The sequence below is a fragment of the Danio rerio genome, chromosome 12, assembly GCF_052040795.2.
Source record: "Danio rerio strain M-AB ecotype USA chromosome 12, GRCz13ab, whole genome shotgun sequence".
Taxonomy (NCBI): domain Eukaryota; kingdom Metazoa; phylum Chordata; class Actinopteri; order Cypriniformes; family Danionidae; genus Danio; species Danio rerio.
Window position 1 is genome coordinate 38,742,060 of NC_141032.1, and position 26,604 is coordinate 38,768,663.

Below are 26,604 nucleotides of genomic sequence, written 5' to 3' on the forward strand. Positions count from 1 at the left end.
TTTTTAAAAACATTTTAAGGTAAAAAAAAAATTATTAGCCCCATTAAGCTATATGTTTTTCCAATAGTATATAGAACAAACCATCATTATAAAACAACTTAATTAATCTAATAAATCCAGTTAAGCCTTTAAATGTCACTTTAATCTGTATAGAAGTGTCTTGAAAAAAAAAATCTAGTAAAATATTATTTACTGTCATCATGGCAAAGATAAAATAAATCAGTTATTAGAAATGAGTTATTAAAACTATTATGTTTAGAAATGTTGGCAAAATCTTCTAATTTAATAATTTTGACTTCAACTGTATACGGAGAGTGAATTTTACAGGGATATTATTGCCCTTTAATTGAAGAATCATGCATAAATAAAAGAACATGTGTGCATTTGAAGTGAAAAGCTTGAAAGTTTAAAAGAATACTTCAGACAAATTTATAGCCGCTGTCAGTAGTTTACAGCGTTCATGCTGTATATCTGTGTTTTATGTGTTATGGTTAGTCTTTCCAGTGTTTCCAATGTTTATTTAAAGATATCACCAATCCCAAGTTACCCAAGGAACACGTTGACTTTTGACCATTCAATCTTGTTTTATTGAAAAAATGAAATAAAATAGCATGTACAATAATAATTACAATAATAATAATTATAATAAGAACAACAATAATATTAATCATAATATAAAAATCTGTACATTCCATTGTTTTCTTTCAGTACAATAGGGAAGACTGATACAAAAACTGCATATGGGGATATATTTACAACAGAGAGCAAGAGGAGCATTTTTTTTTCTGAAACGAGCCAACAGTAGCCTAGTGCAAACCAGGTTTACTAATGTGTATCAAGTGTCTCTTGAACAAGGAAAATGCCTAAAATAAAGTAATAAAAAAGCTATGGTTGAAAAGGCATTGATAGCAATTTATACTCTGTACGTTTAACACGTGCAGAATCATTTCAAAATAAATATCCTCTAATTTTATAGTCTCCTTTTATCGAGCTTTCTGGAGAAAGTGCTCTAGTTTGTATGTCGGGCATTAAAAGGAAAGAAAAATAAAGAGGGTGACAGGAGACATGTTAGACATCACAATCAAACGTCAAGCGATATCTCAGGAGCACATTTTGTGTGCAAGTGCGGTTCTGAGCTCAGATTCTGTGTTCTGATTGTCATTGGATCACAGTACCATGATCTCAGTCTAATTACCCAGTCCTACATACCCAGTCCTTGGTACACCTGCCAAACAAGTCATTAGGGTTGTATTGCAGTTTGTCAGGCAAGGCAAGAGGTTAAAGTTGATTGAGAAATAATTAATTATTAGAGAGTTTTAAAGTCAGAAGGGAGAGTGGATTGTGTTTTCCGCCCCACTCCTCTCCAATAAAACCCAAGCCTTTTTCTCCCGTCGTTCACTGAAACTGTTTGTAAATAAAAATCCATGCAAATACAACTTTGAATCTAAAAGGTTTTCTAGCAACCCAAACACTTTTGTAGCACTAAAGTACAGTAACACTGAAGTTCTGGGGTGAAAAGGAGTCTGAAATAAGGTCGGCTAACCTGTAGCTCTCTTATTTCCTAAGGGCTCTGTTATTCATGTTCTATGTTTGGCTTCGAACAAGAAAATAAACAATAAAAATAAACCATATATGTGCGTAAGCAAACAAAAAACTTTTTTCCCCTCCTCTTACAAATATATATATATTTTTACTCCACCTCATAACTTGTCCTATGTCTAATAAAGAATGCATTAAATTCTTTTATGAAAGGTCATTTTGAATACTCTTTGGTTTAAGTCTAAAAGTCTATATGCAACATAGCAGCACTTGTAGAAAGACATTCATTAACACGTTCACTCTCTTTGTCCCTGTGGACATGATGACTGATACTGATTTAAAGACCCTGTCCCATATATATAATCGATATAACAATAAACAGGCATGTTCCTGTGCATTTCTCCCTATAGATAACCGTGTTCTGCGGTGGGCTTCCGAGTTCCAACACATTGTTTTTTCTTTCTTTTCTTTTAAGACGGACAACGGTGTGTCTGTATTTCCAAATAGAGGTCACCCACCTACTAAACCCCCTCACTGTTCCAGAAATACCCATGGCTCACTCGAAGGCCAGTGGACTCAAATAGAAAAAGGAAAAGAGGGGATGATGGAATAATTAACTAGACGGTAAGAACAGGACTTTTTAATTATACTTAAGACATTGACTAACACTCCTGGCTGTTTTATCTCATTTGTATAATGTTATTTGTATGATCTATTGTTATGTTAATTTGAAAATTGCTTTTTCACAGAATCGAATGAGAGTACTTTGTAAAACCCAACAGTCAACTTTATCAAATGAAATGAGTGTAGTTAACTCAATTTCTTGAGTTACTTCTACTCATTTGTAAAGTGCCTTGAACTCAGTGTTGAAAGTAATGAGTCAATTAAATACCTCATTACTTCAACTTAAATGGAGTAAGTTCACAGTACTCATATAGATTAGTTTAACTCAAATGGTTTGTAGCAATCCGGATCCTCAAATGGTTTGAGTTGCCTTAACTTAATTGGTTTTACAGTACTCAGTTGGTTTGAGTTCTCTTCATTTATTGGGGTTTACTGTGCTTAAATTGCTTCGTTTACTCAAATGGATTAAGTTCACAGTACTCAATAGGATTAGTTATTGAACTTAAATGGTTTGTTGCAATTGGTTTCTTCAAATGGTTTGAGTTACCTTAACTTTTTGTGTTTTACAGTGTACATTTTCCTCAATGATACACTTTCTGAAACAAAGGTACAAAAGCTGTCACTATTAAAGGTGATGATATGCACACTTTGAGTACTAATACCAACATGGACCCTTTAGATACAAAAGTGTACTTTTTAAAAAGGTACCGCCTCAGTGACAACTTTTGTACCTTTATTTCGTTATCACCTCCGATAGCAGCAAATATTGGTCTGAGCTTAAATCATTCTCATATCGTTGGACAACTGCACATGGACACATGCCTGCTCATTTTCAAGTTTTGCCAACCAGTTACATCCTCTCGGCTTTATATCATTCAGAAGCAACGGTCTGAAAAGGTAGTGTTGCCAAAATGGGAAACTCTCTCCTCCCCTTCCTTGATGTGCATTCTTCTTAAGCTGTGCAGTGCCTCTATGCTGTGTTTATTTAACCATGCATATTCGTAAGAACACTCTTGTACAGTTGCTTCCTCTTCGTAACTGTACCGTTAGCTTGAGTCTGATTCGCCGAAGGGCTCAGTTCAGCTCAATTGTGCCTGTATGAAGAGGTGTCTGTCAAACCTTCCCGCCAGTTTTGCACAGTCATATTTCAGATTCCCGCCGTAGAGGCCGAGGTTCTAAGGGAACGGTGGCCTGGCTGTGTTCAGAGTCTGAGCTAGTTTCCGTGTTTGTTCCCCCAGGCCCCAGGCTGTCCCCGTGCCCTTCTTCTTTCTCCTCTTTGTTTGAAAGGGCCACCTCGTTCTCATAGCAAAATGAATTAGAGTTGGATATGATGTACTTTTTCTCAGCAAGGTCCCTTGCACTGCACAGCGGGGTGCTGGGGACTTCGTAGGTCTTGTGAAAGCGAGAGTAGTCTACTTTGTAATAGTTTTTCTCCTCAAAGAGGACTGGCTCAAAGCGGTGTGCCCAGAGGATTTCATTCGCCACATAGGAGCTACGACACTGGGTGGTCATTGCCGTAGCCTCCACCATGCCCTCCAGGATGACCACAATTTCGAAGTCAGAGTTTTCCATTTCTTGTTTGCTCATATCATAGAAAGGGCTGTCCTCGTCGATTTCATGGACGATGGTGATGGGTGACACCAAGAAGATGCGGTCAATGCCACTGTCGAAGCCTACATCAATGTCCATCTGGTCAAGAGGGATAAACTCTCCTTCGGCTGTGGTGCGAGACCTGAGGAGCTGAGCACGGACATGGGCCTCCACCAGGTGGCTTTTGCGCAAGTTCCCCACCCTCCACATCAGACACAGCTTATTGTCCCTCATGGCGACCGTAGCGTTGTGGCTGAACACCAGCGTCTCGTTCCTTTTCTTGGGCTTTGCCATCTTTGCCATGACTGCACCGATGATGAAGGCGTCAATGATGCAGCCAACTATGCTTTGAAACACCACCATGAACACCGCGATGGGGCACTCATCTGTAACATATCGATAACCATAGCCGATTGTAGTCTGCGTCTCGATGGAGAAGAGAAAGGCAGCAGTGAAGCTACTGACGTTGGAGACACACTTGTGACCATTGTTCTCCAGGTCTCCATGGAATATGGCAACCAACCAGAAGATACATCCAAAAAACAGCCACGACAGCAGGAAGGCCAAGCAAAAGATAACGAACATCCATCGCCAGCGGATGTCCACGCATGTGGTGAAGATGTCAGCCAGGTAGCGCTGGCTCTTTTCGCTGACATTGATGAACTGCACGTTGCAGTGTCCGTCTTTCTTGACGAACCTGCTTTGGGTTTGGTGACGGGTGTGCACTTTGCTCTTCCCGTTACCGTACCCATTTGGCACCGCAGCAGTGGCCAACTTCATACCGTCCTCCTCTGATGACACAATGCTGTAGCGGTTGGCCCGCACACTTCCCATCACCTCAGTCTGGGAGTTCTGTGCTGTTTCTGCTTTGGAAAACAGTCTTAGTTTTTGGAAAAAGCGTTGGAGAAACAGTTTTGAAACACTCACGGGGACCAACACAAGCAGAAAATGGTGTGGATGTTCAGAGCCGGACGCAGGAGGCGTCTCTTTGCTCTAATTGGACCTTTTGATTGACAGAAGGGCCACAGAAGGGGCTATCACTGCGTTCTCATCTACTCCGGTGATGTCATTGATCAAATGTCCTATCAGAGAAAAGAAACAAGAGACACATTAACGTTAATTGGCAATTACTCCACGTTAAACTCAATATTCTTACTTTTTAAAACATTGACCTTTTGAACCTAACGGCAAATAACTTTGAGACCAAATATAATGCAAATAATTCTCATGCATTCTCAAGCAAGTCTCAGCTTGAACTGATAAATTTGTACACTGATTAAATCATAATGTTAACATTTCCCGCTGAATTTTGCATCACATGTAATAATACCGACTTTGAAGCATGGTATGTGCTTAATCAAAAACTCATACTTTGAAACTCAAGATGACCCTGTCCATTCCTTTTAGATTAAAAAAATAGCAGTGTTAGCCAACAGGACTTACTCTGAATGGACTAAACAACAGAACTCAAGCTGGACGCCTCTACATTTTAAGCTTAGCAAGGCTGAGAATTAAACAGTGAAATGTAATTGTTTTCCCAAAATGTGTTTCATCCATAAGTTTTATGTTGACAAAAATAATGCACATATTTTCATAAATATCAAAATAGTGAACATTTCTTGCAATATCAAATATTTTTAGACCTATAGTATATTTCTTGATCACCAACACTTTTGTAATTTTGATTTAAACAAACAATATTTAATTTTCATTAATACAATGACACTTTAACGAGCTCCTCATCTTAATTTTCAATGCTATGCCAACATATCTGTTTATGTGCTCACGCATATAGTGTAATTGCCCACAGGACCATTAATAATACCCGTTTTCACATAGTGTGCTAATCAGGAGTGTGGGTGAATGGAAATTTGTTTTGTTCAGCAACATATGTCTCTTACATCGCAATAATTTAAATAGGCATTACCTCTTCTAAACCTAGAGCCTGTATTTAATGCCTTTCTTGTTATACTGAACAATAATAAAAATGTTTTAAAGAGAATGTCATCACAAATATTCCAGGTAAAAGCTGACACAACAGCGATATAAAGTCAGGACTGCTCCCTAAAGGGTTGACATTTCATGCATTTTAAAACCAGCTCAATTAGTCAGTGGAAAAAAAAACATGCATTAAGATTAAATGATTACGAGTAACCTGGTCAAATAATGTAGCAAAGTACATAACATTCTGAACTATTTCTTAAACGCAAGCAAATGTAAAAACAAGCTAAGACTGGTTTTCTGTAGGGTGCAGAGCGGGAACTAAGACGAGGCTTGTTGACTCGAGAGCTTGTCCTCTGGGACCTCATCTTCTCTCTCAGCAGTATAATGACAGCACTGTGACAATTCCCTGGGGAGGGCTAAAACACTACTCATTAAAGCTCCTATTCTGCCCTCAATGTTCCTGGCAACCATAACTGAGTAGAAAGGTCCTGTTTTATCCTATTTAGCAGGTGAACGGAATACAGAGAGTGAAAGGACAGCGAGTAAGTGAATGACATAATCAATGAAAGATTGAAAGAGAGAAAAAAAAAAAAAAAAAAAAAAAAAATATATATATATATATATATATATATATATATATATATATATATATATATATATATATATATATATATATATATATATATATATATTTGAAGAAAAACTACTGCAGGATTATATCCTTCCAACTAGAACAAAAGTTTATTTCTTTTGGTTCAACATTTTCACATGCGGCCCCATAAACCTTCAGATAAGGAGCAGGTTGATAGATGCTATTATGTCTTACACGAACCCTAATATGACATTGTTTCTATCTAGGAAAGATGTTTATTTTGATGGCGCGGACCAGTGAGGACCAATGGAAAATGTTACATAAAAGTCTAAATTCTTTTGAGTAATCTAAGATTATTACTTCAAAAATATGGTTGCATATTTTAGGGAAATTCCTTTTGCCCCATCATCGCTGTTAACAGTTTACACTATGTGATGTGCACGGTCCTGACAAACAAGTTAAGCACCAATTTAGCTGCCAGTTGAAAGTCTCTGAGTGTTTATGGCAGAAAAGATCTGCGTGTCTGTCAGCCGACTGACGCCTGACAACTGCTGAGCACAGCTGTGCTCCAAATATATTAGACAAATGCACACTTAGCAACAGTGAGCTCTGTCGAATAAGACAATACTAGGCTATATAACAATTGACATCACATGTTGAATGCATTAAATACACATAATGCAGCATTAAACCCGGCATGGTAGCTTTATAAGTCAAATGTGCCATGCAGGCAGAAACAGAACTCAACAGGTGTGAGACGGAAAGACATTCATTTCATTTTCCTCCTTTCTTTCTCCTGAATAACTACTAAATAAGTGCTTAAAGTAATAAGAAACTTAAAGTGAAGGTTACCTTTAGTGTAAATAATAAGAAAACTGATCACACTTTCATATCAATTAAAGAGTCATAAACTTAAAGGTAGAATCTGGCTAAATTATGAAATGATCATAATCCAAACAAACAAAATAAAGCAAAACAAACAAACTAAAAATTAAAAATATATTTAAATATTTATTGTGTGTTTCAGTAAAATTAAATTAAGTTTAAACCTTCTGCTTCTCAGACTTTTCATAATTACTGCAATAAACTTTCAATAAATATATATGCTAAGATTTACTGCTGTAAAATATCAAATCTAGCTGAACACATGGAATGATGCAGACACAATTATGATTTATTATTATTATTATTTTAAAATAGAATTAAATTAATATGTACAGCACAAAACACATCTCATTCCCCACACAGTGCGAGTTTATTTACAAATGCATGAAATAAAACATGTCAGCAAATATATGACCTTACCTAGTCATCTGTAGATGAAATACGAAACCCTTCTCATTTATAAATATCCCACGAATGGCGTTACTATCCACAGTCTTCGCATTGATGTTCTCCTCTATTTGTAATGTATTAAAAGTATTTGTAGTGCAAGAACAGAAATCACCACATTTCTCCTCTTGTTTTGCGGCGTGCGGTAACTCATGTGCTGTTGCTTCTAGGCTTCAAATCCGTTTAAATAACACGCACCGGCTTGTCACGCCCCCTACCGTGAAACCAGCCAATCAGATGAGAGGGAGACTTTCACGCGCGGATAAAACAATGTTCTTCACGGACTGGTAGAGAGCAAGTGAAACAGAGAACAGCAGCGCGCGAATAAGGGCTTGAATCCTCTCAAAGGAAGCCAAAACAAAACCTTGTGGGTGTCTAAAATGTATGTATTCTTTCAGAAGTATGATTTTGATTCAACGTTGTGGTCTACACGTTAGTCATAATATGTTGAACAGACAATGGAAAATTCGCCTTTTGCCTGTATAAATGCGGGTTTCTCTTAATATCAGGCGTTACTTTGACAGCATATGTTAATATCCTATGTTTCACTTGTTAACAGACCATATTTTAAAATGCCAGTTTCTGACTTGTACCAACAAAAGTCCATTTTGTTTGAGCTTGAGGAAAATTACTGACAGGTTAACTCTGAAGAGTGGTGTAATTACCCCAAGCGTTTTAATAAACAGGCTTGTATAGTTCATACAGGGTTTAATAACTGCCATTTCAGAAAAAAAAACGCATTTCTGAAATAAAAGATTTGCAGATTACTATGCTTGATCGAATCTCACTTCATATGTCATAAATTTTTAATATGAAAATAAACACAATGTAAGTGGACACCAAACATTTCTTAATAAATAGCCTTTATTTTGTTTCACGAAACAAATTCTGTTTTAATAGTTTAGCATGTAATACCATAATAGACTTAGTCTTGTTTATGCCATTGACAAAAACCACAGAAGTCTTTAACCATTGTTTTACTACAAATAATATTAAGAGAACATGTTTTTTGTAGCAACTACAAATTAATGATGTTTTTGCTACTCTAACCATAGTTTAGCCACTGTATTTTGTAGTAAAACTGTAGCTAAACAAATTGTAATTATTATTATTATTATTATTATTATTATTATTATTATTATTATTATTATACCCCCCCCCCCCCCAACAAAACAAAAACAAACCAGTCAAACAAACAACAATAACAACACATTTACTAAAATAGTCCATGGGTAATTTGTTAAGGTTTACATGTACTTGAGTCATCAACACACAGTATAAAAAATAATTCTACTCAGAATGTATTCATTAATTCTTGTATTCTATTGTATTGAAGGGAATCAGTAATTCAAGACCAATGTAAAATTAATTAATGATCCTTTAATGTTCAGTGAGAAGAATGTTTCTCCATCTCTCCAAATGTGGTGCGTGAGCTGTCCGGCCTCTGTTTACCTTTCAGCCTAATTTGAGGCGATGCTTGGACAGCACTGCATCCAACCACAAGGTGGAGGGCTGGAGACTTCAGTTTCGGAGAAAAACCTCCTGAGACCCAGCAATTTTATTCACTCTAGTAGACATATGTTTTTGTTAATATCACCAAGACCATACATGCCACTGTTTTAAGTCTGTCTGCCTGTCTTGAAGAGGACATCTTGAGCTTTTCTGTCATGCCAAATTACTGGATGTGGTCAAAGTAGTCACATCAGTGTATGATTTAACAGTTATAAAATGTGACAACAGTAGTAATTTAACCTAATACTATTAAATATTAAGGATTTTTTTACTCTTTTTGTAATCTGATTTTACATTTAACAATCTGATTAGCATAAATAAAAGTAACAATAACTAAAAAACTAATGTAAATATTGCAGACTGCATTGAATTGATCGCTCAATAACCATACATTGTACATTTAATCAGTTGTCAGGTTGTATTTTGGGGGAGTAGATGAATGCTTTGCAAGAATTGAAAATTGAGACAAAAATAATAGGTTAACCACTTTGCAAAGTAAGGTGGAACAACAATCTGCACTTCCTCACCTAATACCAAAGATACACAGTGACTGATTACCTGCTCAGGTTAACGTCACTGTCATTATAATTGATCCAATCCCTCTTATGTAGGTTGAGGGTTTGGGCTCATAATTGAATCAAGGAAGTATTATTTTTTACATCTTGGAATATCAAAGAAACTTCAATGAAAAAAGAGTCTGTAATTAAATTGAGAATCTTTACTACATCTGTGATTTCAGTATAGATGTGTGTTTGTGTGTGTGTGTGCGTGCGTGTGCTTCTGCTGCATATTGTGTGTGTGCAAGATTGCTAAATTAATTTAAAGAATAAATTACTATATTTTAACAAAATTTATTATTTTAAATGTAATTCTCCAATTCTTTGCATCAAATTCAAAAGTCCAGCAAATTATTGTTGTTTATTAGGGTCTTCTGCATCACATTAGTATGAGCCAGATTTACTTACAAACCGCCTTTTATGCATTAAAAACAACTGTCTTGATTTACTGACAGCTTATTGTTAGAAAATGAGTGGTGAAATGTATTTTTGTTGGACAGAGTTATTTTTGGAGGTCAATGCATTTGTAGGAGTTTTCTTACAGGCTAACAATTTATGAGATTGTTCTATTTGTAAAAATCATTAAAGGTGGTTACTTTAGTCAGTTTACTACCCAGCAAGCAGTTTTTGTTTTTAAAAGATGTCTAATAGACGTCTAAACATAGTCATCTTGGCTATAAAAAAGGGCTAAATTTAGGCTGTTAGTGAAAATAGACGTCTAAGAACAGGCCGAAAGTAGACTAGTCATCAAATGAACAGAAATGAATGACTGCACATATAAAGTCTGTCTATTTGATGACTAGTCCAGTTTTGGGCTAATCATAGATGTCTATTCAATTTTAGATGTCATAGATATTTATTTGATTTTTTGTTTGCTGGGTAGTATTTGTGCTAAAAAAGCATGGGTTATTCAACGCAATCTTATGGCAATTCATAACCTTTTGATTTAATGTCTAATAAGTAGAAATTTGTATGATCTCATTTGCATATTTTAGTATGATGCTTATCCCCCAATGATGGGGGGTTTAGGGGTGGGGTTTGGAGGCAAGGCTCCTGTTGTATGTTTGAGTTGTATGAATTTGTATGAATCTGCTCCATCCATCAGTTCCATCCATTTAGTCATTCCATCCCTCCAGTTGTTCCATCCATCCATCCATCCATCCATCCATTCAACCCATCTGTTCAATCCAGTCATTCCATCCATTGCATCTATCCATCCATCCATCCATCCATCCATCCATCCATCCATCCATCCTTTCCATTTATCCATCCATCCATCCATCCATCCATCCATCTAGTCGTTTCATCCATACCATCAGTTCAATCCAATCCATCCATCAATCCATCCATCCATCAATCCATCCATCCATCCGTTCCATCCAGTCGTTCCATCCATCCATCCATCCATCCAGTATTTTTTTAGTATGATGCTTATCACCTGATGGTGGGTAGGTTTAGGGGTGGAGTTTGGAGGCAAGCCTCCAGTCGTATGTTTGATCCATATATCTATCCATCCATACATCCATCTGCAATTCTTAATTTTTTTATTTAATGTCTAATTCTTATTCATTTGTATGATCTCATTTGTATGTTTTAGTATGAATTGTATGATGCTTATCCCCCAGTGATGGGTAGGTTTAGGGCTGGGCTTTGGAGGCAAGTCTCCTGTCGTATATTTGAATTGTATGAATTAGTTTTTTTAGCCACTTTTTTGATAATAGGTAAAATAGTTATGTTTCCACATGAGATACGACTCGGTTATCCTGTTTTAGGTCTGTGTTGTTAGTATTACCTGCACCTGATCATAAATAGATCTGCTTGTTTGTAGCCTAGTTTTTGCTGCTTAATACTCTGCATTATGTAAATAAACAGCTCTGTCTGTATTCTCTAATTCACACATTGTCAGAAGTACACTCTCAACAATTTGTCCCGTATAGTAAAGTTGGCCCTCAGTCTAAATCAAACTATAAATGCATAAATTTTAGGAGATGCTTATAGAAGACCACATTTCAAAGTGCTATTACAGAGGAAGGCTGTATCAAGGTCACAGTTATAGCTTATGTTCTTGGACAGCACTGCTGGTGGATGCTTTTTCTGCCTCAAGATTATTCCCATTAACCAATTCCACAGCTGGTGTTGGTGAACTTATGTGGAGCGGTTTGTGTTTTGGCTGTTCAGAGTACTTTTTTAGGTCATACTCCTCTGCGCTTAATTCTGGCACCAGGACTTTAACCGTGTGGTTGAATAGGGCGTAGTCCACTCTGTAGTTCTTGCGGGTGACCCTGATCATCTCCTGAAAGTTCTGGCCCCACAGAATCTCGCTTGGAGTGTAAGATGTGCGAGTCTGGTGAAGGATGCCCGTGCAATCGTCTGTGTAAGTGAAAGAGACCACTAGTTCGAAGCTCTCTTTTCTTAGATCCTTTAAGCTCATCTTGTATAGAGGCGTTCCAGGGAGTATTTTATGGATTATAGTGGTTGGGGTTGCCAAGATCACGCTCCTCTCTTCAATGATGAGGTCTTTGTATGTGATGTCAACTTTCCCTGTGTTGTTGTTTGCTTGGAACTCTATTAGCTGTGCATTAGAAGTTCCTTCTACCATATGGTTCCTCCGGAAGTCCCCGACCCGCCATGATAGGCATAGGTGACCATCATGTATACTGATCACTGCACACTTGCTGAATCCAACTGTTTGGGCTCTTTTACGGGCAGACGCCATCTTGGCAACGGCAATGCCAATGACAAAAGTGTCAATGAACACACTAATGACATCTTGGATGGTAACTACGATGATAGCGATCATGCAGTTCTCAGACATCCCCCGAAAGCCATAACCAATAGTGGTTTGGGTCTCTAATGAGAAAAGAAAAGCAGCTGTAAAACTCCGAACCTCATAAACGCATGGCTCATTGTTGGGGTTTTTCATATCGCCATGTGTTAATGCAATGATCCAGAATAGAATTCCAAAAAACAGCCAAGATAAGATGTAGGAGAGGGCAAATGTCAAGAGCATGACTCTCCAGCGGATCTCCACCAAGGTAGTGAAGATGTCAGTGACCCACAGAAGCCACTTTTCTGGAACATGCCGGGGTACCATGTTACAGCTCCCATCTTTTCTCACATATCGCTTCTTCTTGGAGTAACAGCTGTCGTCAGTGACCACACTTTGAATATTGTCACTGCTCTTCACTCCAGAGTACTGCACCTTACCTGAATTCATATTGCCTCACTCTATAGAGATAAAGAGAAGAGTGCAAAGTCAGATTCACAAGTTGCCACAACACTGCATTTACTGTACATAAACCAATACAGATATGTTTAGACTATATAAAGATATACTAAATAAGGCATTATAATTTTTTTCTGTCTTGTTTTGATTCTTTTATGCATTACCATGATTAGGTGACATAAAAGTGGCTTCTTTTTTGTTGTTTTTTTTGTTTAGAAACCATTTCTTAGTGCACTGTTTGTCCATCTATCCATAAAATCCATCCATATACCCATGTTTCCATCCATCTATCCATCCTTCCACAAACCCATCAATCCATCCAACCAATTAAATCTCTCCTTCCATCCATCCATCCATCCATCCATCCTTCCATCCTTCCATCCATCCATCCATATCAATCCATCCATCCAGCAATTCATAAGCTCATCCACTATCCATAAACCCATTCATCCATCCATCCATAAACCCACCATTATCTATAAACCCATCCATCCATCCATCCATCAATAAACCCACCCACCATCCATAAACCCATCTATCAATAAACCCGTCCATCCACCCACCCACCATCCATAAACCCATCCATCCATAAACCCATCTATCCTTCCATAAACCCACCCTTCATAAACCCACCATCCATAACAAACTGAAGAGCGGGGGAGTGGGTATGAACATGGTTGCGCGTTGGGTTTGGTGTGCATGGGGACTCAACCATAGAGGTGGAATTCCGGGAGTTTTCCAGGAGACAGAACCATCCGGGAGATGGACGGGGGATGGGTCTGAAATACGGAAGACTCTTGGGAAAAACAGGCAGGTATGATCCAACCATCCATCCATCCGTCAACCCATCCATCCATCCACCTATTCATCAACCCGTCCATCCGTCAACCCATCCAACCATCCATGCATCTGTCAACCCACCCATCCATCCATCCATCCATCCATCCATCCATAAAACCCATCCATCCATCCATCCATCCATTCATCTGTCAACCCACCCATCCATCCTTTGTCCATCCATCCATCCGTCCATCCATTCATTTCATCCATCCATCCATCCGTCAACCTATCCATCCGTCAATCTATCCATCCATTTATCCGTCAACTTATCAGTCCATCCATCCACCCATCCGTCCTTCAACCCATCCATCCATCCATCCATCCATCCATCCATCCATCCATCCATCCATCCATCCGTCCCTCAACCCATCAATCAATCCATCCAACTGTCAACCCATCCATCCATCTGTCCATCCATCCATTCATTCTTCCATTCATCTGTCCACCTATCCGTCCATCCATCCATCAGTCCATCCATCCGTCAACCTATCCATCCATTCGTCCATTCAATTATCTTTCCACTTATCAATCCATCCATCCATCCAACCGTCCGTCAACCCATCCATCCATCCATCCATCCATCCATCCATCCATCCATCCATCCATCCATCCATCCATCTGTCAACCCATCCATTCGTCTGTCCATCCATTCAAACAAATCAGTATCCAAAATCTCAGAAATTGGCAGCTTTATCATTGTAGACTTAATAGTGATTCACAAACTGTAGTGAAATTTAAATTCAGCCAACTCACGAGTCCAGATGTCTACATTGTTACAGAATGATGTTTGACAGACGCCGATTAAATGATTTGTGGCTGGCCAGAGAAATGGAGAGCAACAAACATTTTTTTATTTTTGTCATGGGATCATGAGAAAACAACAGTTGTTATTCTGAGGCGTTCTTTGGGACATCCATAAATCTGATTTAAAAACAGTAAATCGATATACAACATTACTGCGAGTTATAATGATGTCTATAGAGGATTTGTCAGAGACCTTTTGACCACCCAAATGTATGATAAGCCTTACTGTGCTTACACAAAACACAGTAACAGAAACACTGAGCACACTCGCTCAACTATTCCTTTACAAAGTTTTATTTACACTAAACACATCCTTGGTTGTGACAGCAACTGTTATGGTGGTGTGTAAATCGTGTTCTATTAATTTTGAGGGAAATCTGAGTTGAAGTGTGCCCTTGACTGACAAAACATTTTGTATTTGTATTTTGACATTAACATTACAGTATAGGTATTTTAGATGTTTTTCTTTGCATTTTAAGTGGATTGATAAGGCCAATACACAGTAACTTGTAAAATGTGACCACCTTTGTCTTGATGTCACAAGCAAATAAGGCAAACCCTAAGTGTGGCATTGTGTTTTAGTACATTGCTGCTAAATTGGTAATAGCAAACCTTTATAAGGACATACTTCGTAAACACCACAATACTTTGTCTATTGGTCATAAGTACCACCGGCAGTCCAGTTAGGGCCAACTTTAAGGCTGGGTGGTGACAGTAAAAAGGGTTGCGGTCAGTGGTTTGGCAGTTTTAGGGAAATGACTTAACTCAAGCTTAGATTGGGGACACCATGTGGAATGCTGGACCAGAACATAGACCCGATCTTTTGACTGAGTTTACATTGTGCCCGGCTTAAGGGTTTAAAATTAGGGGCAGAAGGAGATTCTTGAAAATCCCTGCTTTATGGCAGAGTGTCAGATACAAAATGCATGTATTTCTGTGAAACGGTGGCTGACTATTATGCAAATAGTTGTTTAGGAACAGGTCTAGACGCTTCATGCTCATAACGGTCGACTTTTCTAAATGTTTTTCAACATTGTTTTTCTCAACGCTAAACAGAAACACCATGCCATGGACTTTCCCCTCTTGTCTTGAGCAGGATGATGTACAGACGTTTGTTTGCGGTTTTACGCACGAGCTCAAACACCCACGCACATGAAACACACACACATTACATTTATGAATGGGAGGCAATGTAAATACATACAGTACTTGCTGGTAATGATGACCAACCGTGAGGAAAGTTCTCTCACCACACACACACACACACACACACACACACACACACACACACACACACACACACACACTCAGCCACATGCTTTCATATTTCTTGCTTTTTGAAAAGAACACAATCTTTCAGACAACCATAAAGACGCATCACACAGATTATGAAATTTTCCACACCACCATAATAAGAACATTGTGTTTAACAAGGAACGGACTGTGAACAGATGATTATAATTACTCCTCACGCATTTCATGTTCCGTCTATTAACATGAATTTCTGGCATCTTTGATGTGTCCCTGTCCTTTATCAAGGATGTACTTCCAGCTAAGCAGTGGAAACATAACTTTCATCCAAATGAACACCGCAAAATATTTTCTGTGCTTTGTGTGTTTAAAAAACATAGTATTTTAGATGAGCAGTGGTGGAAAGAGTACTGAAAAATCATTAGTTAAAGTACTATTACTTGCCTAAAAATGTAGCTCCAGTAAGTATCTGTTGTAAATATGACCCAAAGTATGAGTAAAAAAGGAACCTTTTAAAAGTACTCAAGAATAGTGAGTATTACGGATTAAAAGCTGATGCATTTACATGTAATTTGTAGATGTGTGTAAATGTAAAAGTGTAAAATGTAAAAGTGCATTTAGTTATTGGCCAACAGGCTGGCACACAACATCATAAGATGTTATATTAGGTTAGATATAGGTCTTGACATCAGATGAACAAAATACAATGTCTGGTCAGCATCTAAGGACAACACTATTTTGATGTCCAATAACGATATTAAATGACATTGATATTTGGTTGATTTCAGATTGTGTTGAGAAGTGATCAAAATCCAACGTCAAACTAACATCAAAAACCAACATCATATTGACCTCAAATACTGACATTTATGCGTAAGGTATGACAACCAAAATCCAACATCTGATAGACGTCATAGTGGCAACATCCACACGATGTCAAGCTGTGACATTAGACGTTGATATTTGGTTGATTTTAGGTTGGACATTGGACTCTGACATTAACCTGATTTTGGGTTCTGATGTCAACCGATTTTCATTTCCAAACAAAATGCAACGTCCCCATGATATTGGAGTACAACATCAATCTAACGTCATGTTGATGTCTTGTGCCTACTGGGAGTTTAAGGCCATTTTGGTCATTATACAGTAAACATTCATTATCTTCTCATCAGTGACATGCATCTAAACAGTCTCTGGGTCAATGCTTGTAAAGATTTTGGATTTCATCTTGGACACTTTTAGTGCTTCCAAACAGTTTGCTGCAATTATAAATCACCCATGTTTTGAGGTAGTTCATTATGATGCGATTTACTTTCTATATGCAATTTGATTGGACAGGAATCACAGGACTGATTTTTCTAATCCCCATTGACAAGAAAAAATAAAGTAGTGACTGCAGGTTAAAGTAGTGAAGTTAAAGTACAGATACTGCACTAAAAATGTACTTAATGGAAAGTAAAAGTACACGTTTATAAAACTACTTAGTAAATTACAATTCCTGAGAAAAACTACCCAGTTACAGTATATTGAGTATTAGTAATTTGTTACTTTACACCACTGTAGATGAGGAATTCGTTTTCTATTGTTACTTTTCTGTATGTATTGTTGTCAGTGGTCCAGTGGTTCAGTTTAACCAGTACAGACTTCTGCATTTAATTGTTTTTATTTTATTTACTGACTAATAATACAGCGAGAGAGATTGTTGTAGATTTTTTTCAGATTAGATTGTTTTCTGCATTTCATGCTTTCCTTGGAAGTTGGTTTGACTGCTTTAAGCTTTCCAGATCTATTTTAAGATCATAACCTCTGAATGTTTATCACTGATATTTATTTATTTGATTTTTTTAGTAGTCCTTCTGCTCAATGTCAATACAGTTTATCAGAACAAATTTGTTGCATGTGACACAAACCTCATAGCAGCAAACTATTGTGGTCTTTCCAGTTTGTGGGATTCTTAAAACGTAATGCAACCTCCTTGTGTAGTAGTTGTGCATGGGGAAATCTAATATTCTTTGTTAGTTCTCCACTTTTGTTAGGTTTGTCTTAGGTTGCTGAGTAATTTTTACATTGTTTTATATGTAACGCACAGCGTGTAATTTAAAGCCATTCATCGAGTTCCCACCTCATATAATTTTATTGAAACTTTATTCTAAAGTGTTACCCTATTGTAACTGTGACATTTTTTTATGTGTGACCTGACGTGTGACCTGACAACAGGTATAGTAGCAAAATTACTTAGTGTTTAAAGTAACCGTTTTCACCAAGTCAATATCGTTATAATACCATAATCAATCTCATTGCAATTCGTAACTTTTTGATTGAGTGGCTAATTCGTGTGAATCTCATTGGTATAATTTAGTTCAATTTGCTTATCCCCAGTTATTGGGTTTAGGGGGTGGGGTTATGTTGCCATGCCTCTTTTTAAAGATTGTACATCTTTGTACGACTGAACTCTCATGAATCTGTGCAAATTAGCCACTAAACTGACAAAACGTAAAATACTTTGTTTTCTCGTGCGATCAGGCTGGTGTTTCACATTACCAACATCCAGGTTTGAATGTCTGGAAGTCTCTTCAGTTGTTCATCATGTAAATTGAGTCTTACATAGATTTTCATTTCTTTCAAACACAAATGTAGTTCCAAATAACACATTTTTAGGTCAACTTATCTTTATATAGTTCACCCAAAACCTTACAAAATATTGTTGAAAATGTATGTTCATGTATGTAACTTCACAATATCCTACCTACTGTAAGACTTCATCAGTAACACATTTATCTCACACAGAGCCATCACAGGCCTTAAGAAAACATGGAATACATAACTTGAATGGTGGTTTTGCATCCTTGAAAGCTCAAACCATAATGAAAATGGTTCAGAATGAGTAAATGAGTACAGAATTGTCAGCTTGGTTCACCCATGTTCCCTTCAAATTTTTGTTTAGAAAAACATTTACTGATTTGATAAGGAGCTTAGTGTTTTTTTGCTTTTTTTTACTGCAGGATGAAGCGACTCTGCCAGGAACGCCAGAAACTGTTATCCGGGTGGAGTCCTGTGATTTCTCTATTGACCATTAAAGGAAGCATCTCTGAAGTGAAACACCATGAGAAGGTAAATGAAAAAGGAATGTAAGCTTTCCATTGGGAGAATGTTTGGCTGTGGATTGATATATTACAGCCAAACCACTGTGAGCATCCTCTGTACTGATCGCTACCTCCACCCATCCATACTGGGCTGTAGGTTCCAGTAAGATTATGGATTGGTATTTATGTAATCATGTGAAATAGTCAAATTGTCATCCAAATATCTTCTCTCATGAACTGGGATAAAACAAAAGAGGTTCTGCTGCGGTTGTGTGTTCTGTTTGTGTGAAAAAAAACAATCCAAATAACTTTAAATTCAGGCCTTCTCAAATATGAAAACTCAAATATCTCCACTATTTATTATTATTATTAATATTGTTATTGTTGTTACTAGTCCTTAATGGTGAAGTTTGTCATGTATGCATAATCCTGCCAATAGATAAATGCCAATAATATAAATTCTCATATATATATATATATATATATATATATATATATATATATATATATATATATAATAGCATTATTTACTCTGTTTCAGAAAGAATGTTTGTGGAGACATTAACAATGGCCTCCTCAGATGGTACAATTAGAACTGACTCCTGGGTAATTTTTCACAGCTTTCATTAACCCAACACATTTTTGTTTACTGCCTTTATTTCTTATGCAGAACAATAAAAAGAGGAAAAATCAGAAAAATGTCCTGGTTGTTTTTTTCTGTGGTTACTGAGTTAGTGATGTCCAGTGCATGAATGTATCATTCTTTAGCTTGCATCTGTTGACTCCCAAAACCTAATTAGTTCACAAATTGAACTGATCAATTTTTCTCAATTCAACAAAGCAATGCTATTATAGTCAAAGCATTAAACATCCTTCTGCTGATTTTTTGAATATGATGAATATACAGTTGTAGTCAGAATTATTAGGCCCCCAGTCACCCCCCAACCCCCCCACCCCCCCACCCTAAATTTTTTTTCCCCTAATTTTTGCCATGATGACAGTACATAGTTTACTAGATATTTTTCAAGATACTAGTATAGACCCTTTTCACATTTCCAGGTTTTTCAGTAGTGGACGGTGTCACGGTTGGGTAAACTTAGTGGGAGTGGGAGTAATTCTATTTTTTTTTTTACAATCCTATTTGCTGAAATAGAAAAACTCCATGATGGTGTTATCAAGACTTTCAGAAAAAGGAAAAAAACGTGTGAGACTGATGACGGCACCAAGAGGAGAGAAGGTTAAATTTACTCTCAGCTCCAAAAATGGTGCATTAGAAACAACTTGCACAAGCAGTAATTTGTTTTTTGTAATTTGTCGCAAAGATGATATAATACATTCATAAATGCATATAAATGTTCATATGTTTTTTATATATAAAAAAAACTTTCAAGGATTTAAAAAAGGGTCTTGTGAAAAGGGTCCATTCAGCTTAAAATGCAATTTAAAGGCTTAACTGAGTTAATTTGGCAAGTTAGGGTAATTAGGCAAGTCATTGTATAACCATAGTTTGTTCTGTAGACCCGTGGTTCTCAAAGTGGGGGACAATGAAGGGGGGTTGCCTGGTGATTTCCAAAAATCTATTTATTTTTATTTTATTAAACCTTAAGAATTACCAGATTTTATCCATAACCTACTGAAAAGACAAAATAGTTGTTTAGTTACTATATAGTTATTATAGTAGCTTTTAATTACTAGTTGTATTGGACTGCCACCCCTGGGCTAATAACATTATATTAAAGACACAGCAATAGCGTCAGATGCAGCAGATTGATTTTATAATACCAGGGTTAACTTTCTGGCACATTTACAGCACTGACATACATCAAAAAATGAAACAAAGATTAAACTTGGGTCTATTGGTGTGTGTGCGCCATTGCATGCACTGCTTTTTTTCTAGCCAAAATAAAACTAATAAGACTTTTTACAGAAGAAAAAAATAGTATTGGAAATACTGTGAGAAATTCCTTACTCTGTTAAACATCATTTAGGAAATATTTAAAAAAAGAAAAAAATCACAGGAGGACTAATAATTTTGACTTGTTGCCCTAAAACTATTGAACGACACCCATTCTTGTCATAGAACAATTTTGAAAAACATTTTTGATCCACTTTAAATGTTGACTACACTATTTATTTGTGCAGAAACAAATGAGATCAATTTACTTTATAGATTTTTTTTTTTTTTTGTTACATTAAGCAGTGGAATGAAATGTATATATTCAGAAAATATGCATATTGCAATGTCAATTCTGGTTTGTCCTTCAGATGACTGTCATGAAAAATGATACTACCAGATCATTTCAAGGATGCTGGTGTTTCATCAAATCACTCTTGCACCAGTAAGTATTACTACAGTACAGTAAGTGTGTTTGAAAAGTGAACAGCTCTTTCTCTTCCATGTTTACTGTTTTGACCTGACCACCAGATTAATTCAGAGATAATTGTCGATGTGTACAAAACAGGGAAATACTGTGTCTGGTCTGAATTCTGTGTGTCTGGTCTATGAACTATTTTCAAACATCAGGAAGCACAACAATGCCATCTCTAAGAGGTACAGTTGAAGTCAAAATTATTAGCCCTCCTATAAAATTTAAAATATTCCCCAAGTGCTATTTAATGTAGGGAACCTTTCTTTTAAACATTATATTGTAGTTTTAATAACTAATTTCTCATAACTAATTTCTTTTGTCTTTGCTTAAATGACACTATAATATTTGTAGATATTTTGCAAGATGCCAATATTTACAAGTTAGGTTAATTAGGCAAGTCACTGGACAACAGCAGTTTGTTCTGTTCAGCCAATTGACAAACTTAAGTTCTTAAGGGTGCCAATAATATTAACCTTAAACTACTTTTTATCCTTTGTTTTAAATTGCTCTCAGTTAACTAAAAAGCTAAAAGAAATGAGACTTTCTCCAGAAGAAAAAAAAATTATAGGAAAACATCCTTCCTCTGTTAAACATCAATTGGGAAATATCTAAAAAAGAAACTAATTTTACAGGAGGGCTAATAATTTTGCCTTCAATTGTATTTGTTTAAAGAACTCAGAAATACTTTTTGTTTTTCAGGGCACAAAGTTGAAGTCAAAATTATTAGCTCTCCTGTGAATTTTTTTTAATTTTCAAATATTTCCCCAATGATACAATTTAACAGTGCAAGGAATTTTTCTTAGTATTTCCTATAATATGTTTTCTTTTGGGGCAGCACGATGGCACAGTGGGTAGCACAATCACCACACAGTAAGACGGTCACTGGTTCCAGCCTCGGCTGAGTCATTTGGCAATTCTGTGTGGAGTTTGCATGTTCTCCCCGTGTTCTAATGGGTTTCCTCTGGGTGCTGCGGTTTCTCCCACAAATCCAAAGACATGTGCTATAGGTGAATTGGGTAAGCTAAATTGTCCATAGTGTATGTGTGTGAATGAGTGTGTATGGATGTTTCCCAGTGATGTGTTGCAGCTAGAAGGGCATCCGCTGCGTAAAACATATGCTGGAGAAGTTGGCGGTTCATTCTGCTGTGGCGACCCCAGATCAATAAAGGGACTAAGCCGAAAAGAAAATGAATTAATGAATGTTTTCTTTGTTGAAAGTCTTATTTGTTCTATCTCGGCTAGAATATAAGCAGTTTCTAATTTGAAGGTCAATAATATTAGCCCCTAAGCATTTTTTTCAGTTGTCTACAGAACAAACCATCATTATACAATTATTTGTCTAATTAACCTAACTCGCCCAGTTAACCTAATTAACCTAAACACTAGCTATATTACACGGACTGCACATTGATGAGTATAAGCTTTTGTACATGTGCAATAAAAAAAAAATCCCAGAGAAAACAATGCGATTCAATTTCACGCGAGTACTGAACAGAATTGAAATATTTGTTTTTCTTTACCAGTGAAAATAGGACATACAGTTGAAGTCAGAATTATTAGCCCCCCTGAATTTTTAGCCCCCTTGTTTATTTTCCCCCAATTTTTGGCATTTTAAAGTATTTTACAATTGTGACAATTGTGGAGTTGTCGACCTCCAGGTGATGGATGGGCGCTCATCACTCGTGTATCCAGTGAGGGCAACTTTTCCTTGGCTAGACAATCTGACAGTTTGCCTCTGACTTTGAAATCGTTTAGTGCTATGATCGTTGTAACAGAAAAGGATTGTGAATTTGAAAATGCTCATTTTAATCTTGTTGGATTTAATCATTATTTTCCTTTTTTGAAATTATTCAAAAATAATAGCTATTTTTTCATAATAAAATTAATTATATTTTATTACATACATTTTAAAGTAATTTCAAAACAAAACAACCCCAAAAACAGAAAATTCATTTTATTAAATAAAGTGTACATATTAAATATAATAAAATCCACAAGGCCACACTTTTTACAGCGCAGACTTTTTACAGGCTTTAAATTGTACTTTAAGCTGAATACTAGCATGTTTACAAATATTTTGTAAAACACAATGGGCAGTCATCATGGCAAAGACAAAAGAAATCAATTATTAGAAATGAGTTATTATAACTATTATGTTTAGAAATGTGTTGAAAAAATCTTCTTTCTGTTAAACAGAAAATGATGAAAATATACAGGGTGGCTAATGATTCAGGAGGGCTAATAATCTTGACTTCAACTGTACATGTGCTGTCTTTAAATGTACGATTGCATCTTTCGATTGTCTCAAATTGATTACACCACTCACAGTCAGCCAAGGGAGAAGGTCGCATGCATAAACTGCTCATGTGAGACATATGGCAATGTTCTGAATGTCAGAGTCCCGGTGCAGCATACCTCCGCTATGTTTCCTGCACTGCTTGAGGGCTTTACAAGACCATTACATGCCCAGTTAAAGCAAATAACGTCCATTCAGATACACAGTGTTCAGTCGCACGAAACCACCCTGTATGTGGGGAACAGAACTTCTTTGCCTTGGGCCCTGTCTCACCCATAATGACCTTCGATTTCTCAATCCCTAGGAAGTTAAAGGCAGTTTATTTAGCTAAAGTTTTACCAGTTCCATCACAAGCTTCTTTGGAACTGCATGCCAGGCTGAATTGAGCAAAGTTTAATTTTACGTAATGTTTTTAAAATGAGTTAAAGGGATTTTGTACCATAATTTACAACACCAAACTAGACAATATATTACTTTAATGTATTAAAAATGTAAAAAAAATCACCATTTTAAAGTTTTCAGGCCTAAAAGTTTTTGGAGGAAAGATTAAAGTCCCAAAATGCAATTCTAAATCATAAATAAATAAGGAAAACTTCTAATTTACAGATATTTTTACAGTGTAATTGACTTTGAATCACAGAGATCGAAGACGAATTTAAATGAAGGCTAAGCTGTTTGGTCACCCTATTAGGACTTTTCCGCATTACAGTATGCTTAAATTGCCACTTTATTATTAACACGAGTAGCATGTTAGCCAAGCTCCGTTAATCTTTGCCCGAAGCGCACATTGAAAACAAGGATGTTGACATTTCTAATGTTCCCGGAATATGTGACAACAGCATTTTATAAGTTTAAGATTAATAGAAGCTAATTGGGATGGAATGTTCATGCAACATGGAGATTTATGCTCTGTCAGCTGTTTAGACCTTCCAAGAAAACTCCTAGAGACCGACTATAAAAGTTAAACAGCATGAATTATCGCTGGTAAAGATTTTTTAATGGCCTAATACATACATCACTAACTAATAGTATTTGTAGATCTATTTTTAAGTATGAAATGCGATCGATGGAATAAAATAATATTCCTAACAGATGACTGTTTTCCCGCTTTCATTGGCCATTTGAGTCCAGTGTTTTTTTAGATTACAGATACTGATTTTGTGCTCTCATTCAGAGCTTGTTCTTCCTATTGTGTCACCCATATCCTGGCTCAGCCCTTCCTCTAACGCCCCAAAAACTTATCAGACCAGGTTTATCGCTTCTCACATGCCTCATATCTGATCTGTGTATGACAGCAACAGGAAACAAGGAATAGCCCTTTTGGGGAGGATTTGGTAGGAGGGTGACAACCTTTTCGGGCTAGACAAAATGTTTTTTGTCCATTTAGAATTATTTAAACACAACACTAAGGTTGAAATATATTCTGTGCTATATTCGAGTTTAAGTTAAGATCTTTTTAAGCTTCATTATTTGACAAAAAAAGTAACAATCACAACAAATGAATAAAATAATACTCTCATTTGTTCTCACAGTTCTGGTAAATAAACAAGCCGAATGAGAATGCAAATGGTGCCTACCTGCTCTGTGTCTGTTGCTGTGAGAGTGTGGCGTTCTTTGAAGTTTCCACCTGAGTGCAGAACTGCTCTCAAACTCCACTGGCCGTTTTGGATTGGGTAAGTGTGTCAAGACAGACAGAAAACCAGCCCACCTGTACGCATGCTTAAGAAAAAAATCACATGCTCTGTGTGAGTGAGTATATGTTGAATTTGCAGCCATACTGACTGCTTCAATGAGTTGTAGACGTCAATTACTCAATAATGCTATGATATAAATATAAGGGTGGGGCTTTCTGTTCATGCTTTGAAGTTAGGCTGTATTTTATTGTGTTTATCAGGTGTATCTGTTTGAATTGAATAGTCTTTATTTCTGTAGTTAGCAAAACTACATCAGTCAAGAATAGGGTTAAGGACAATTTAGGACAAATAATGGTAAACGAAAGGAGGAGACAAATGTAAATAGACTGCTGTAAATATTGTGCAGTGTTTTTTTTTTTTTTAATGAATAAAAGTAGGGTTGTTCACACCACGGGTAATAACTCTACCCTGTTATACTGAAACTGAGATAAAATGTCGTTGGGCACGTCATGAGTTTGCCAAGTATGATGCGATCCTGGATTAATACTTTTGTTGATCCTGGAACATCATTTTTGTTACAAAAGGTAATCCATAGCTATTCCCTACCCCCAAACCCAATCATAACTGTAAATTATTTCCAAAATCAGGAGAAATAATTGCTGAATACAATCATCTAGAAGTGCAAAACCCTAACCGTAAGCCTAAACTTAACATTAACTGTAAACATAACCCTTAATTCTGTTTGGCTGATTGGAATGTTGTTCCAGGATCGACATAGATGTTAATCCAGGATCATGTCCTACTTGGTGAAATCAGGTTGGCGATGTCATTGGAATCACTTTCAGAACCTTTTTTCTCCCTGGTGGTGTACAATAAAGTCATGAACAGCATTAACAGATGTGTTCAGCATTTAAAGTGGCAGACAACATATATCTAGCATGTGCTTATAAAAGACAAAATATTAAATGGTGTGAAAATTATTATAATATTTATACTTAGTATGGATGGGCCTTGAAGGGTTAGTTCACCCAAAAAAGAAAATTATGTTATTAATTACTTACTCTCCTTGGACCTTCATTCGTCTTCAGAACCCAAATTTAGATATTTAAGATCAAATCCTTGAGCATTTTTATCTTCCATATACTGTACAACAATGTTCCCGAGTTACTCAATGGTCAGAAAAGTAGCCAAAAACAAAAGTCAAAACATTACACATGACTTCAGTGGTTCAACTAACTAACTAACTAACTAACTAACTAACTAATTAACTAACTAACTAACTAACTAACTTCAGTGGTTAAAATATGATATTGTAGTGGACCACCCCTTTAAACTTTAGTTGATGTGTAATGTAGCAGTGTGGACACAAACAACAGGACACGACACAAAGACAGAAGTTTTTACAGTTTAA

At 36.6% G+C, this 26,604-nt stretch overlaps 2 protein-coding genes and 1 long non-coding RNA gene across 14 annotated transcripts in view; 1 reads left to right on the forward strand and 2 right to left on the reverse strand.

The window, feature by feature from the left end:
- Positions 1–26,604, forward strand: part of LOC141376854 (uncharacterized) — a 196,192-nt gene that overhangs the window by 98,561 nt on the left and 71,027 nt on the right. For 4 of the 10 annotated variants that reach the window (XR_015504444.1, XR_015504445.1, XR_015504442.1 and 1 more), the window contains 4 exons: positions 2,015–2,163; positions 18,814–18,922; positions 21,160–21,233; positions 25,092–25,232. This is a non-coding gene — a long non-coding RNA (uncharacterized LOC141376854). Of the gene's footprint in view, positions 1–2,014; positions 2,164–7,868; positions 8,004–18,813; positions 18,923–19,415; positions 19,501–20,047; positions 20,132–21,159; positions 21,234–25,091; positions 26,383–26,604 lie in introns of those variants that run through there. The other 6 variants (XR_015504446.1, XR_015504449.1, XR_015504448.1 and 3 more) reach the window with 6 other exon arrangements.
- kcnj2a (potassium inwardly rectifying channel subfamily J member 2a) lies at positions 947–8,739 on the reverse strand. Its single transcript, NM_001331216.2, has 2 exons — positions 7,595–8,739; positions 947–4,835 (listed from the first exon to the last, which is right to left on the reverse strand). Exon 2 carries the CDS (start codon positions 4,585–4,587, stop codon positions 3,304–3,306), a length of 1,284 nt encoding a protein of 427 aa, NP_001318145.1. The 5' UTR covers positions 4,588–4,835; positions 7,595–8,739; the 3' UTR covers positions 947–3,303.
- kcnj16a (potassium inwardly rectifying channel subfamily J member 16a) lies at positions 8,468–25,247 on the reverse strand. 3 transcript variants are annotated; one of them, XR_015504381.1, is made up of 3 exons: positions 25,137–25,247; positions 10,507–12,918; positions 8,468–10,430 (listed from the first exon to the last, which is right to left on the reverse strand). XR_015504381.1 is itself a non-coding variant. In XM_087276825.1 (2 exons), exon 2 carries the CDS (start codon positions 12,905–12,907, stop codon positions 11,741–11,743), a length of 1,167 nt encoding a protein of 388 aa, XP_087132951.1. In that variant the 5' UTR covers positions 12,908–12,918; positions 25,137–25,247; the 3' UTR covers positions 8,468–11,740. The 3 variants fall into 3 exon arrangements, 2 of the variants coding, with proteins under 2 accessions (XP_087132951.1, XP_087132952.1); XM_087276825.1 differs by having other exon boundaries at positions 8,468–12,918; XM_087276826.1 differs by lacking the exon at positions 25,137–25,247 and adding an exon at positions 13,147–14,324 and having other exon boundaries at positions 8,468–13,103.